This window comes from Rhinopithecus roxellana, chromosome 1 (assembly GCF_007565055.1).
Source record: "Rhinopithecus roxellana isolate Shanxi Qingling chromosome 1, ASM756505v1, whole genome shotgun sequence".
In the NCBI taxonomy this organism is placed as follows: domain Eukaryota; kingdom Metazoa; phylum Chordata; class Mammalia; order Primates; family Cercopithecidae; genus Rhinopithecus; species Rhinopithecus roxellana.
This window is the reverse complement of record NC_044549.1, coordinates 44,148,301-44,161,119: the sequence shown is the minus strand read 5'-3', so window position 1 is coordinate 44,161,119 and position 12,819 is coordinate 44,148,301. Positions and strand designations below refer to the sequence as shown.

The 12,819-nt window shown below is 37.2% G+C and overlaps 1 protein-coding gene across 3 annotated transcripts in view; it reads right to left on the bottom strand.

Moving 5' to 3' along the window:
• SEC22A (SEC22 homolog A, vesicle trafficking protein) overlaps positions 1–12,819 on the bottom strand; it is a 79,443-nt gene that overhangs the window by 53,871 nt on the left and 12,753 nt on the right. For all 3 annotated transcript variants that reach the window (XM_030942104.1, XM_010370784.2, XM_030942108.1), the window contains exons 4-5: positions 3,795–3,958; positions 2,243–2,437 (exon numbers count right to left, since the gene is read on the bottom strand). In XM_030942104.1, the coding sequence (XP_030797964.1) occupies positions 2,243–2,437; positions 3,795–3,958 (359 nt within the window). The remainder of the gene's footprint in view (positions 1–2,242; positions 2,438–3,794; positions 3,959–12,819) is intronic.

Sequence of the window (12,819 nt, the reverse complement as noted above, 5' to 3'; positions counted from 1 at the left end):
ATAGGTATACAAGTGCCATGGTGGTTTGCTGCACCCATCAACCCATCATCTACATTAGGTATTTCTCCTAATGCTACCCCTCCCCTTGCTCCTCACCCCTTGACAGGCCCCCGTGTGTGATGTTCCCCTCCCTGTGTCCATGTGTTCTCACTGGTGAACTGGCGATATTTATATGAAGTAGACTAGACTAAGAGGATGGAAAGGACACACAGTTGCTGACTTAACTGCTACTCTGGTTCTGCTGAAGGAAGGGAGAAAGAGATCACAAAACAAACTGGTAGACATAGGGAAGCCGACTTTAGCTCAATTATATAAGGAAGATTTTTTTTTTCCCCTAAAGGCTTAGGTTGGAATAATTTTTTTAAACAAATAGTCTGACAATGTCATATGCTACCTTATAAAACAATGAGGTGTTCATTTTAAGCAAAAGTTTATATCCTTTCACAATTGTTGAAGATAGTATTCCTTCTTTGGGATGCAAGATTTGAGACAGATGATCACTAAAGTATTTACACCAGTGACAGTCAAGCACTCTGGCCTTAAATGTAGCCATTTTGACAAAATGTAAAGCACTTTACATGCCTATAAATAGGCAGTACAAATAACCTATTTTTCATTTCTAGAAAAATGTTTACAAAGAAACCTTAAATGTTTTCCTAGTCATATATGAAGATCAAATCAAATGGATTAGACTTAAATCTTAGACCTCAAACTATGAAGCTACTAAAGATAACATTGGGGAAATGCTCCAGGACATCTCTTGAGTAATACTCCACAAGCACAGACCTCCAAGGCAAAAGTGGACAAATTGCATTATATTGAGTTAAAAAGTTTCTGCACAGCAAAAGAAACAACAAAGTGAAGAGACAACCCACAGAATGATAGAAAATATTTGCAAACTGACAAGGGAATGTGAATCCCTATATCCATCTGACAAGGGGTTAATAACCAGAATATATGATGAGCTCAAACAACTCTATATGAAAAAATCTAATAAGCCTATTAAAAAATGGGCAAAAGAGCTGAACAGACATTTTTAAAAAGAGACATACAAATGGTAAACAGGTATATGAAAAGGTGGTCAACATCACCAATCATCAGAGAAATGCAAAACAAAACTACAATAAGACATCATCTCATCCCAGTTAAAATGGCTTTTATCCAAAAGACAGGCAATAATGAATGCTGGTGAGGATGTGGAAAAAAGCGAACACTGTTGGTGGGGATGTAAATCAGTACAACCACTAGGGAAAACAGTAGTAGTTTTGAGGTTCCTCAAAAACTAAAAAGAGAACTATCATATAATCCAGCAATCCCACTACTAGGTACATACCCAAAAGAAAGGAAATCAGCATATCAAAGAGACATCTGTGTTCTCACGTTTACTGCAGTCTATTCACAACAGGTAAGACTTGGAAGCAACCTAAGTGCCCATCACCAGACAAATGCATAAAATGTGGCACACATACACAACAGAATATTATTCAGCCATAAAAAAAGAATGAGATCCTACCATTTGCAACAGCATGGATGAACTGGGGGACATTTTATTAAGTTAAATAAACTAGGCACAGAAAGGAAAAGTTTACATATTTCTCATTCATTTGTGGGAGCTAAAGTTTAAAACAACTGAACTCATGGAGACAGAGAGTAGAATTTTGGTTACCGGAGGATGGGAAGGGTAGTGGGGGTGGGAGAAAGGGGGATGATTAATGGGTACATAATACAGTTAGCTAAGATGAATAAGATTTAGTACTTGATACTACAATAGGGTGACTACAGTCAACAATAATTTTAATTTATTGTACATTTTAAAATAACAGAGTACAACTGACATGTTTATAACACAAATAAATAATAAATGCTTGAGGTGATGAATACCCCATTTATCCTAATGTGATTATTACGCATTGCATGCCTGTATCAAAATATCTCATGTACCCCATAAATACATTACACATCGAATATGTACCCATGAAAATTAACTTTAAAAAATTTTAAATTTAAAAAAGTGTTTTTCTAGCAAAGAGATCCTCTGAGGTTGCTATTTGAAAGTATTTTCCTGACTAGTCACATATCTGGTAGCTTACTTTATAAATCACTGAAAAAGGATTGCTTTGAACTTCTATATTCTCTCATGTACTTGATTTAAAATATTAGAATGAAGTAATTCATTTTCAAGAGCTACTCAGTTCTTCCCAAGGATTTTTTAAAAATAAAATAACTGAGATCCAGAACTCACCAGAAGAAATCTTACCGGCACCTTTATAGTCAACAGAAAATGCTGATGTGACTCCATTGGCTGACCCCAGTTCACACATGGAAATTTGATAAGGAGGTCTCAGCTTGATTTCCGTCTGCATGTCAGAAAGATTTATCTTTGTTGAAAGAGACCTGGGATTATTATATCGCTGCTTGGTCCTCTGAATGAAGTTATCTATGTAAAATAAAACATAAATTTCCTTGCAGTCACTTGTCAATTAATCGTTTCAGAGTATGATGCTTAGGGATAGTAAATATTATAGGTAGTTTATTATTCAAAATTGTTCAATTTGTCATGAAGCATTCCAATATTACTTGTGTTTAATGATTAATATATCATGGAGTCATCAGTTTTGTCCTCTAGAAATCAGTAATTTTAAATAAACTAAGGATTTAACACTACCTAAGTGTATTACATCCACTTCAAGAAATTGCAAAAACAAAAAACAGCTTTAACTTTAAACCAAAGTCTTGATTTTTTTTTTTTTTTTGAGACAGGGTCTTGCTCTGTCACCTAGACTGGGGTGCAGTGGTCCAATCATAGCTCACTGTAACCTTGAATTCCTGTGCTCAAGTGAGTCTCCTGCCTCAGTCTCCCAAGCAGCTGGGGCTGCCACCATGCCCAGCTTATTTTTTTTTTTTTGTACAGAGTCTCTCTATGTTGCCCAGGGTGGTCTCGAACTCCTGGCCTTAAGTGATCCTACTGCCTCGGCCTCCCAAAGTGCTGGGATAAAAGGCATGAACTACCACACCTGGCCCAAAGTCTTGATTTTTATAGATTCCTATCTCATGAAATATTAAATCTGTTAGATTTACCAGCTGCAATTACGTAAGAACACACACTAGAAGTTGCATGTTTTTATAAATCTGTTTTCTTTTTATTGCTTATACCATTAGAATCCAGGTTTTAAAGAATAAATTGAATAAAACTAATATAAGACATTTCCTAAATATTTTCCAGGTGGAATTTTATTTTTACTATTTACAACTTTTTCCTTCTACATCAGAAGTTGAGCAAACTACTGACCACAGGCCAAATCTAGCCTGCTATTCTGTAAAGTTTTATTAGAATATAACTGCACTCATTTATGTACTGCCTATGGCTGCTTTTGAGCTACAATGGCAGGGCTGAATAGTTTTGACAGGGACTATATGATCCTCAAAGCCTAAAATACGTACTATCTGGTCCTTTCCAGCAAATGTTTGCCATCCCCTATTCTACATGAAGCAAACTATAAAAGATTGTTACAGAAACACAAAAGTCTGAGTCTCTGGCTTATAAATTTCTCATTGAGAAGTTATCCTCTGGCATTAATTCTTTGGACCAATACTCAAAATCCCCTTCACAGCTCAAACACAATTTTTTTTCTAATAAGCATCTAAGTAAAAAGTTACCATAATTTATAGATCATTTACCAAATTACTCTATCAAAAGCAAGATAGCTGAAGTCCCCCCTCCACCCAATATTAGATTTAAAATTGCTTATGATTGGATGGAGATGAATAAAAAGGAAAAAAAATCAGGCCCTTACCAAATTCAATGAAACAGTATGGTCTGACAGCAGTATTTGTCTTCATCATGTTATAAGTAGTAATGAACTCCTTCTGAAGCTCATCCAGGAAAGAGAAGGCGAGAACATTTGGGTAATTGTCAGTGCACAACATCATGTAGCTCACTCCCAGAGAGCTAATAAAACTATAGTGTAAAAAACATTGGTTTTAAAATTTCAAATTAAATCAAGGTAATTCACTGCTTCACAAGACTGGTTCCATACACCATAAACTGCTACTACGGTGGCAATGAAGATCTTAACATTTATTATATATTCTAGGAAAAAATTTAAAGGAACCAAAATATAGTACTATTTTAAGTTGTGGTTTAAAAACAGATGACAAAAAATAGAATGTACTACAGAGGGACATACAATATGGTTCTAACATTTCAGTTATCACTAGGGGTAAAATGCAGGGGAACGGATATACAAATGTATTATAAGTATTACAAACAGCTTAAAGTCTAGCCCTTCAACATGTTCCCCACTTTTGAGTCCAGAACCCTTTCAAGATTCTGATGAAAGGAACACTCTCTCTAGAAAGATGCCAGAACACAGAAGACTGCACACAATTTCAAGGTGATCACTGACCTCTTGAAGTCATCAATGATGTGCCCCAGAATCAAATCCTCTGCTTTACACAGTAATTAATTATGAACCATGGGAGGGGGGAATTTATGAGTTTATATAAAAACACAAAAGGAGAAATGAGGGCTATGGCTTAAAACAGAATGCTGAGTGTTGACTGGTAAATGTAGAGGTAGTGCTAGCAATGGAAAAATCAGCATTTGCGACCAACATGGTAAAGATTGGATCAGGCAAGGACAATCATGGATGTTAAATCTAGGGGGAAATTTTTATGGATTAGTATATTTGCATGGCTTTAAAATGTCTTTCATGGATTATTTCTTAGTTGCAAGGGGAAAATATTATACAGTAGAAACTACACAACTCCTTCACCAAGTACTCTCTAACATCATTACTGTTAGATGGATATTGTGTCTCCAGATGTTATATCCTGAGAAAGACACATCAGCTATATAATATTCTGAGAATGCATAATTTGAATTTCATCATAAGAAAACACCAAAATGATCAACATTCTATTTTTAAAAAGGAAAAAGTATATTCTTTAAAAATTCCAGGGTTGTAAAACAGAAATAAAGGAAGTGGAAATGTTGCCAATCAAAAGAAGCTAAAGAGGCTGGGCGCGGTGGGGGCCCGTAATCCCAGCACTTTGGGAGGCCGAGGTGGGCGGATCACCTGAGGTCAAGAGCTTGAGACCAGCCTGGTCAACATGGTGAAATCCCATCTCTACTAAAAATATAAAAATTAACCGGGTATGGTGGTGCATGCCTGTAATCCCAGCTATTCAGGAGGCTGAGGCAGGAGAATCGTTTGAAGCCAGAAAGTGGAGGTTGAAGAGAGCCGAGATTGCGCCACTGCACTCCAGCCTGGGTGACAAGAGAGAGACTCTGTCCCCAAAAAAAAAAAAAGCAGCTAAAGAGATATGACAACTAAATGCAATTCCTAATGCTAGTCCAAATCCTGTGCCAAAAAGCAATAAAAAACTGCTATAAAGCATATTCCTGGGTCAACTGACAAAAAAGGAAAGTTAGCAGTACAGTAAAGTATGGTATGAACATGAAATTTACTGAGGCTGATATGTGTACTGTGGTTAAGTTAATAACCCTAATTTTAGAAAATACACTCTGAAGCAGTTATGAAGAAAGGGTTCAGGAAAAAAAATAAATCAGATAGTTAAGTAGGTAGGTAGATAATATGAGAAGACAAATGTGGTAAAATGTTGACCAAAGGTGACTATGGGAACAGGTGTTATTTGAAGTTTTCTTATTCATATAACTTTTCTGTAAGTTTGAAATTACTTCTAAATAACAAATTTAGAAATTAAAAATAAAAAAATAAGCACTGAAACATTAAAATTAACCATATTCTATTGGAAAAAGAGCTTTCCAGAATCTAGTATATACCCCACTATAATAAATAAGCAGAGCACAAAACACAAAGTAACCCTTTTTAATGAGTTGCCTAAACATCATTGCATAGCACTGTCAATATAGCTGGTCTACATCAAGGGCAGTAAACAGTATGCAGGATGTAATTCCCCACTCCTATGCTGGACTCTGCTAATCTACACAGTAACTTCTTTTTTTTTGAGATGGAATCTTGCTCTGTAGCCCAGGCTTGAGTGCAGTGGCACAATCTCAGCTCACTGCAACCTCTGCCTCCTGGGTTCAAGTGATTCTCTTGTCTCAGCCTCCTGAGTAGCAGGGATTACAGGCACACACGACCACACCTGGCTAATTTTTGTATTTTTAGTAGACACGAGATTTCACCATGTTGGCCAGGGTGGTCTCAAACTCCTGACCTCAAGTGATCTGCCCGCCCTGCCTCCCAAAGTGGTGGGATTACAGGTGTAAGTCACCACGCCCAGCCAACACAGTAATCTTTACGGTAAAACTCTGATCCATACTGGTCACCTTACTGTTTTCTTTCTCGAATAACATAGAAGCAGAATTTATTAATGTTTAGAATAAATATGTTCACAGGATTCAAATTTAACAAGAATGAAAAATAAAAGGGTATACGGCACTTAAAGTGTCTTATCACTCTTGCCCAGATACCCAGTTCTCCTTCCCTTGGGCAATCCACGTTAGTAATAATTTCTTATGTATCCTTCCTGTGAGAGCTTGTGTGTAAGCAAGTAAATATGTGTGTGAATATATACATGTGACATATATATATATATGAATCCCTTTTAAAGGACCATCCCAGGTTGCCAAATGGGCTTGGCACCTACTAATCATCTATTACTAGTGGTATGGGATATACTAGTGGTGAAATAGTTCTGATCTTATGGTTCTAGAGTAGCCTGGTTGTTCCTTTCTGAAGCATCACTTAATACACACTCATTTAGGGCAATGTTTTTCAAAGTGCAAGTTGTAAACCACTATGTCATAAAACTAGTTTAGTGAACTACAGCATTTTCCAGAAATTGAAATAAAATATAACAGAAAGTATTGGAATACATAGTTTCATAAAACTTTTGTTTTAGTTTTCTATATGTGTATATATAGTGTTCACAAAGTAAAATGTATCTTCTTAAGGATCATAGTCAAATTAATTTAGCCATAGCATATTGCCTTTTTCTACAAATTAATATCTAAATCAAAGGCCAAAATATGCTTTCTCAAATGATTTTCTCTTTCCAAAAAAAATCTTCACTGTCATTATCAAAATTATTTGACATGTCATTAGCATTCGAATATACCCCATAATAACCTCAATAACCTGAAGACAATTGGTAATTGGCTTCCACACCCTAAGAACTCCCAACTGGCTAGCTAGGAGTTATTTGATTATCCTCCATTAATACGACTGAAGGTTTTAGAATCCATTTTTTGTATTGTGTCAGAGTCTTACTGTATTTCCATATTAATAACAGAGTCAGCCACAGACACCTACATGACAGTTTATCCCAAATGGTTTATCTTACTTGTGCTAAATGTAACTAGACAATTGTATGTAAGATAAAGGAAACCCTATGTCTTTAACATGGCATGTGAGCATTTTCAGGAAGTCTTTATTTTACTACAGTTGCAAGATTCTCTCTGAAAAGGCTATAGTGTGTTCTATAACATTATGGCTTTTCACAGCAAATTTAGCTTTGTAATGCTTTATTTGAAATGCAAAGCTAGTTTTCCCAAAGTACATACAGTTCCATTTATGTTTGTGATGGAAAAAATTCTGCTTTTTCAACAATCATGGGACAGATCGAAATACTCCCACCACTTCACTGAGGACTGCCCATAAAATAGTCTAAAGTCATTACAGGCACGCCAGTTTGTGCATGCTTTTGCTGTGTTCATCAGGTTCACCTAGTGAATATTTTACAAATAATGTGGCAGATGTCTATCTGCCTTGAGGAGAAAGAAGAGAAATAGTAGTAAGAGTAATAGCACCACGTAGTTTACTGACCACTTAGTATGAGCTAGGCCTTTTGCCAAGTATTTTACGTATTTAGTTTCATTCTCACAATAAAGGGGCACTATTATCTCCACTTTACAAATGAAAGAAAAGAAACTCAGAGAGGCTTAGTAACTTATCCAAGGTCACACACCATTAAGAAGCGAAGATGGGATGAAGTTAGTTGATTCCAAGGCCCACATTTTTTCCACAATACAATAGCAACTTCCATGTAGTATAGATTAACCAATTATTCCTTGAATTCACCAATGTTTTTTCACTTTTTCCAAGCCACAAATCAATCTCTATTTTATTCCCTAAATTAAGAGTAATGAAATTGAGAGTTTTGGAACCTGTATTACAGTTATCTTCTGGAAGCCCTCCCAAACACTCCACTTCATTTTGTACAACTCTACTCCTCCCTCTCTACATTCCGGCCACCCACTGGCCTTATTTCAGATCCCCAAGGATGCCAACCCACTTCCAGCCCTCCCACTCCCAAATTGAGAAACTTCATGATTTTGTCTTCCCCAGTACTCCAATTCTGACCTGGCTAATTCCTACATATCCTTCAGTTCTTAGACTGAAAGTCCTTCCCAGAACACTCAATCTAAACTGATCCCACTTCTACAGCATATCATAGCAGCTGCTAGTTTTCTTCACAAACTAACCCAATTTGTAATTGTATATTAATATATTTTTGTTGCAATGTCTCTCTCACTAATATACACACCCCACGAGAGCAGGGATGATTTCTGTATAGCTCACCATTATATTCTTAGCACTTAGAATATTTTGTGTCTAGTAAACAAGAAGTGCTCAGTAAATAAATGACTGCAAAGGTGGCATCATTCTTTCACTAATTTATACACTAATTTGTTGAGTATATCATGCACCAGTAATTGCACAGCTTAGTGGTATCTACACAAAGCAGCAGCTCAATAAATACTTAACTAAATGACAGAAGAGAGTAGAACTTCACTTGTCTTCTAGTAACTGTTCTCCAGAAGGCTTTATTTAGGGTTCAGGTCAGTGAATCTTCGACATGTCCTTAAGAGAGGGATGTTCTCAAGAGCCATGTAGAAACTCACCTTCACAGTGAGTACCTCGAGAACGGCTATGCAGGTCTCAAAGACTTGTCTGCTCTCCCTTTATCACTGTCATTACTCACACACAGACAGACACACATACAAACACACACTCTCTCCTCTTTTCTCTACCTTGGGCACAATTTTTAAATTGCCAAGGTTTTTCCTACTTTGCTCTAATTTCCTTTATATTGTCTAGCTCCATTCCATTTCCAGGCTTTGGTGCCAATGGGGTTTGGTCTTTATTGCTACTGCTTTTCTTTTACCTGAGGAATTTATCCAATTTCATTACACGTTTGGTTCTCCTCCCTGGCACACCCACTAGGAACTTCTTTAGGGTCAAGTATAACCTAACAGGTAAGACTGGCAGAAGTCCAAATACCAGATACAGGAAATTTACCCCTTCTAATCGCTTTGCTATAAAGCTAATTCTATAATGTGTCCAAGCCATTCCACAAGTGATTCCTACATCCAACAAAATGAATAAATGGTTTTACACATTAAACTTCTTTTCTGGTATCTAATTTTATTTACAAACTGTCAAAGAAATTTTACATATCACCAATTAAACACTGACATTATTAGGACAATTCTGGCCTGTTGCACCAAACTAAATAACTAGTAATAGCAAAGATCTTCCTCTCAGCAGAGAGAACACCTAGCACAGGCCCAGCATTCTACTTCACAGGCTCTGATGTCAAAGATAAAGTCCCTGCCTGCCAGGAGCTTACCATACAATTACTGGGGATGTGCTTATCACAGTGATTTACAAACCAAGATATATACATAAAATGTAGCATGCTAAATGACAAGGTACACAGATAGCAAAGGATGTAGTATTACAAACTGATTTATGAACTGATATATTATTTGTATTACATATAACATGTAATTTTCATGCTATAATTGTACCACTATACATAGAAACTCTGCTTATCCTTTGTAGTCACGTTTGCCCAGTGAACAGCTTTCCTTGGTGCAGAAAAGTTATTTAATAGGACATACCATCTCTAATCTACTGTTAAATTTGCCAAATATAAAAAATGTTTTGGGCTGGGCGCGGTGGCTCACGCCTGTAATCCCAGCACTTTGGGAGGCCGAGGCAGGTGGATAATGAGGTCAGGAGATCGAGACTATCCTGGCTAACACAGTGAAACCCCGTCTCTACTAAAAAAAAAAAAACACACACACACAAAAAATTAGCCGGGCGTGGTGGCGGGCGCCTGTAGTCCCAGCTACTCAGGAGGCTGAGGCAGGGGAATGGCCTGAACCTAGCTAGGCTCAGGTGGAGCTTGCAGTGAGCCAAGATCTTGCCACTGTACTCTAGCCTGAGTGACAGACCGAGACTCCATCTCAAAAAAAAAAAAAAAAAAAGTGTTGGAATAGAGCCTTCTACATTGAATTCTATTCTCTAAAATAAAGTGTTGAAACTTTAAAATATTAAATAGGGCCAGGCATAGTGGCTCACACCATAATCCCAATGTTTTGGGAGGCTGAGGCAGGAGGACTACTTGAGCCCAGGAGTTTGAGACCAGCATAGACAACAAAGTGAGATGCCATCTCTACAAAAAATTGTTTTAAATCAGCCAGGTGTGGTGACACACACCCATAGTCACAGCTATTCAGGAGGCTGAGGCAGGAGGATCACGTGGGCCCAGGAGTTCAAGGATGCTATGAGCTGATTGTGCCACTGCACTCCTGCCTAGGCAACAGAGCAAAACCCCATCTCTAAAAACGAAAAAAAAATATTAAGAGAGGCTCAACATTAACAAAGTGAGCATATCTTATGAATTGTATTATCATCAAATATGTCTCATAGAAAACAAGATGAAAACAAAAGATTTTGCCACTAGTGGGACAGTAAGGAGATAAGAATGAAGGCTCAGTAACACTGAGTGTCCACCACATGTAGCATTTTACCAGGAACTTCCTATTTTCTCACTTACTCCTTTCTCACATGGCTAACTTTCAATTACCCTCCAATGGTGAAGCACCAAATCATGAATAAATCATCCTATGAATAAAAGACCCATTTTATCCACAAATTTTAACATCATTAAAAAGGAAAATATTTACTAATATGAAATATGCCAGGTGACGGTAACTTACAACAGTAACCTAAAGAAGAATCTGAGATCATTTTAAGAAGCCAATGGTAACTACACCATGAGTGACTTGGATAAAACACAGAGCAAGCAAAGTTTGCCTTTGACATCTTTATTCCCTTTTCTTCAGAGTTAATCTCCCAATTCACCCTTTCTCACTTCCCTAACACAGCCACACTCCAGAGGATGAAGATCCTGACTTTTTTAGATAACTGATCAGATAATCCATAACTTATGTATTGGGTATATTTCCCAAAGCTTATTGCACCTAGATCTCATTTTCCCACAGAAACTGTACAATAACAGTAATTAGGTTCCTAGGCCAGTTTACAAGAGCCTATTTAACATATATGGTGCTGAAAAGCTGTACATTTTGCCATAATAAGCAGGAGAAAAGGAATGTGATGCTAGTAATGAGACAAAATAGGAAAATTGAATACCCAGGTTATCTCCTTCCCCCAACTGGTTTAGTAGCTACAGGTTGGTTGCATTTCCCTGCCACACCCTCTCCCTTTCAAACACCTAGCCTCCAATGAGACAATGCTGTCCCATCAATTCTAGGATTCACATATACTCTGTTCCTCATCATTATCAACCAATAAAAGAGAGGTGTGGTATTTCCCTTCATTCTCTTCCCTGGTTCATTTCTCTCTCCACAAAAAGTGAAAATAATTAGGAGAATTAGGAACACATGCTGCCAAGAAAGGGGTTAAGGGTAAAGAGCAGCAGTCATTTTTTACCAGATAATAATGCAACTCCTGAATCCAAGATTGTGGTTCGGATACATCATTTACTATTTTTGTGATGTTGAAGGATCTGCTTTACATTCCTAAGTCTCAATTACCTTATCTGTAAAATAGGGTAATGATAGCACTACCCAGCATCCCTTCCCTCTTTCCCTTTGGGGAACTACCTTCAGCTCCATTCTGTCTGGCTATGGTAAAGCTCAAAGGGGTAAGGACATGTGATGCAGTCTTGGCCAAATAAGAGTACCTCATCCCCTCTGACAACAATGTTTAATTAGTCTAGAAATGGTCAATTACACAAGCAAAGACAATGTCTTGTTATTGAGAAACGGAGAGGAGTTGCTCAGTTGGACTGAAGTAAGCCTAAAGCTGTCTGTGTAGTGTTTTCAAGTCTGTAGACAGTATCTATCTGCAAAAGGTAAGAGACTGTAGAAATGAGACAGATTTCTGACAACATCTGTGAGGCCGGCTCCACCACTACCCTTCAAAATACCCATTTTTCCTTAAGCTAATGTGAGTTGTGTGTCTGCCCCTGGCAATGGAAAACAGCGTTATTTAATAGCCCTTCACAGAGCTGTTAGAAAGCTTAATGATAATGTCAGTAAAGTACCTGGCAATTACAAGTACTCAATAATTGGGTTATAGCTTAAGTTGTTACTCTAGTAATCAGAAAATATCCCGAAAGAGTGAAAGGGAAAGACTGCTAGACACTAAAGCCAAAACGCAGGTAAGCCTAAAATAGTATTCCTGGCTGGAGGTAGCAACGTAGGGAGAAAGTGAACCCTAAGGCAAGGAAAGAACATTAGGAGGCTCACAGCCATTATCTGGATTCAAATGAATTCACAGTGAAAGAACTAAAAAATTTTACTTCTTGCACTAAAATTCACAATAGGATATGACTGGCTTCCCAAAAGGTATTTGTCTTTTCAGCGTCTTACTGTTTAAATAAAGAGATTTCAAAATGTACAACTATGATTTTTAAATCTCTAAAGCCAATTGCAAAGTTTTAAAGATCTCAGATGACCCAATCTAATTTTCATATGGTTCATACTTACTTTAGCCATTTTTTTCTTAAGTG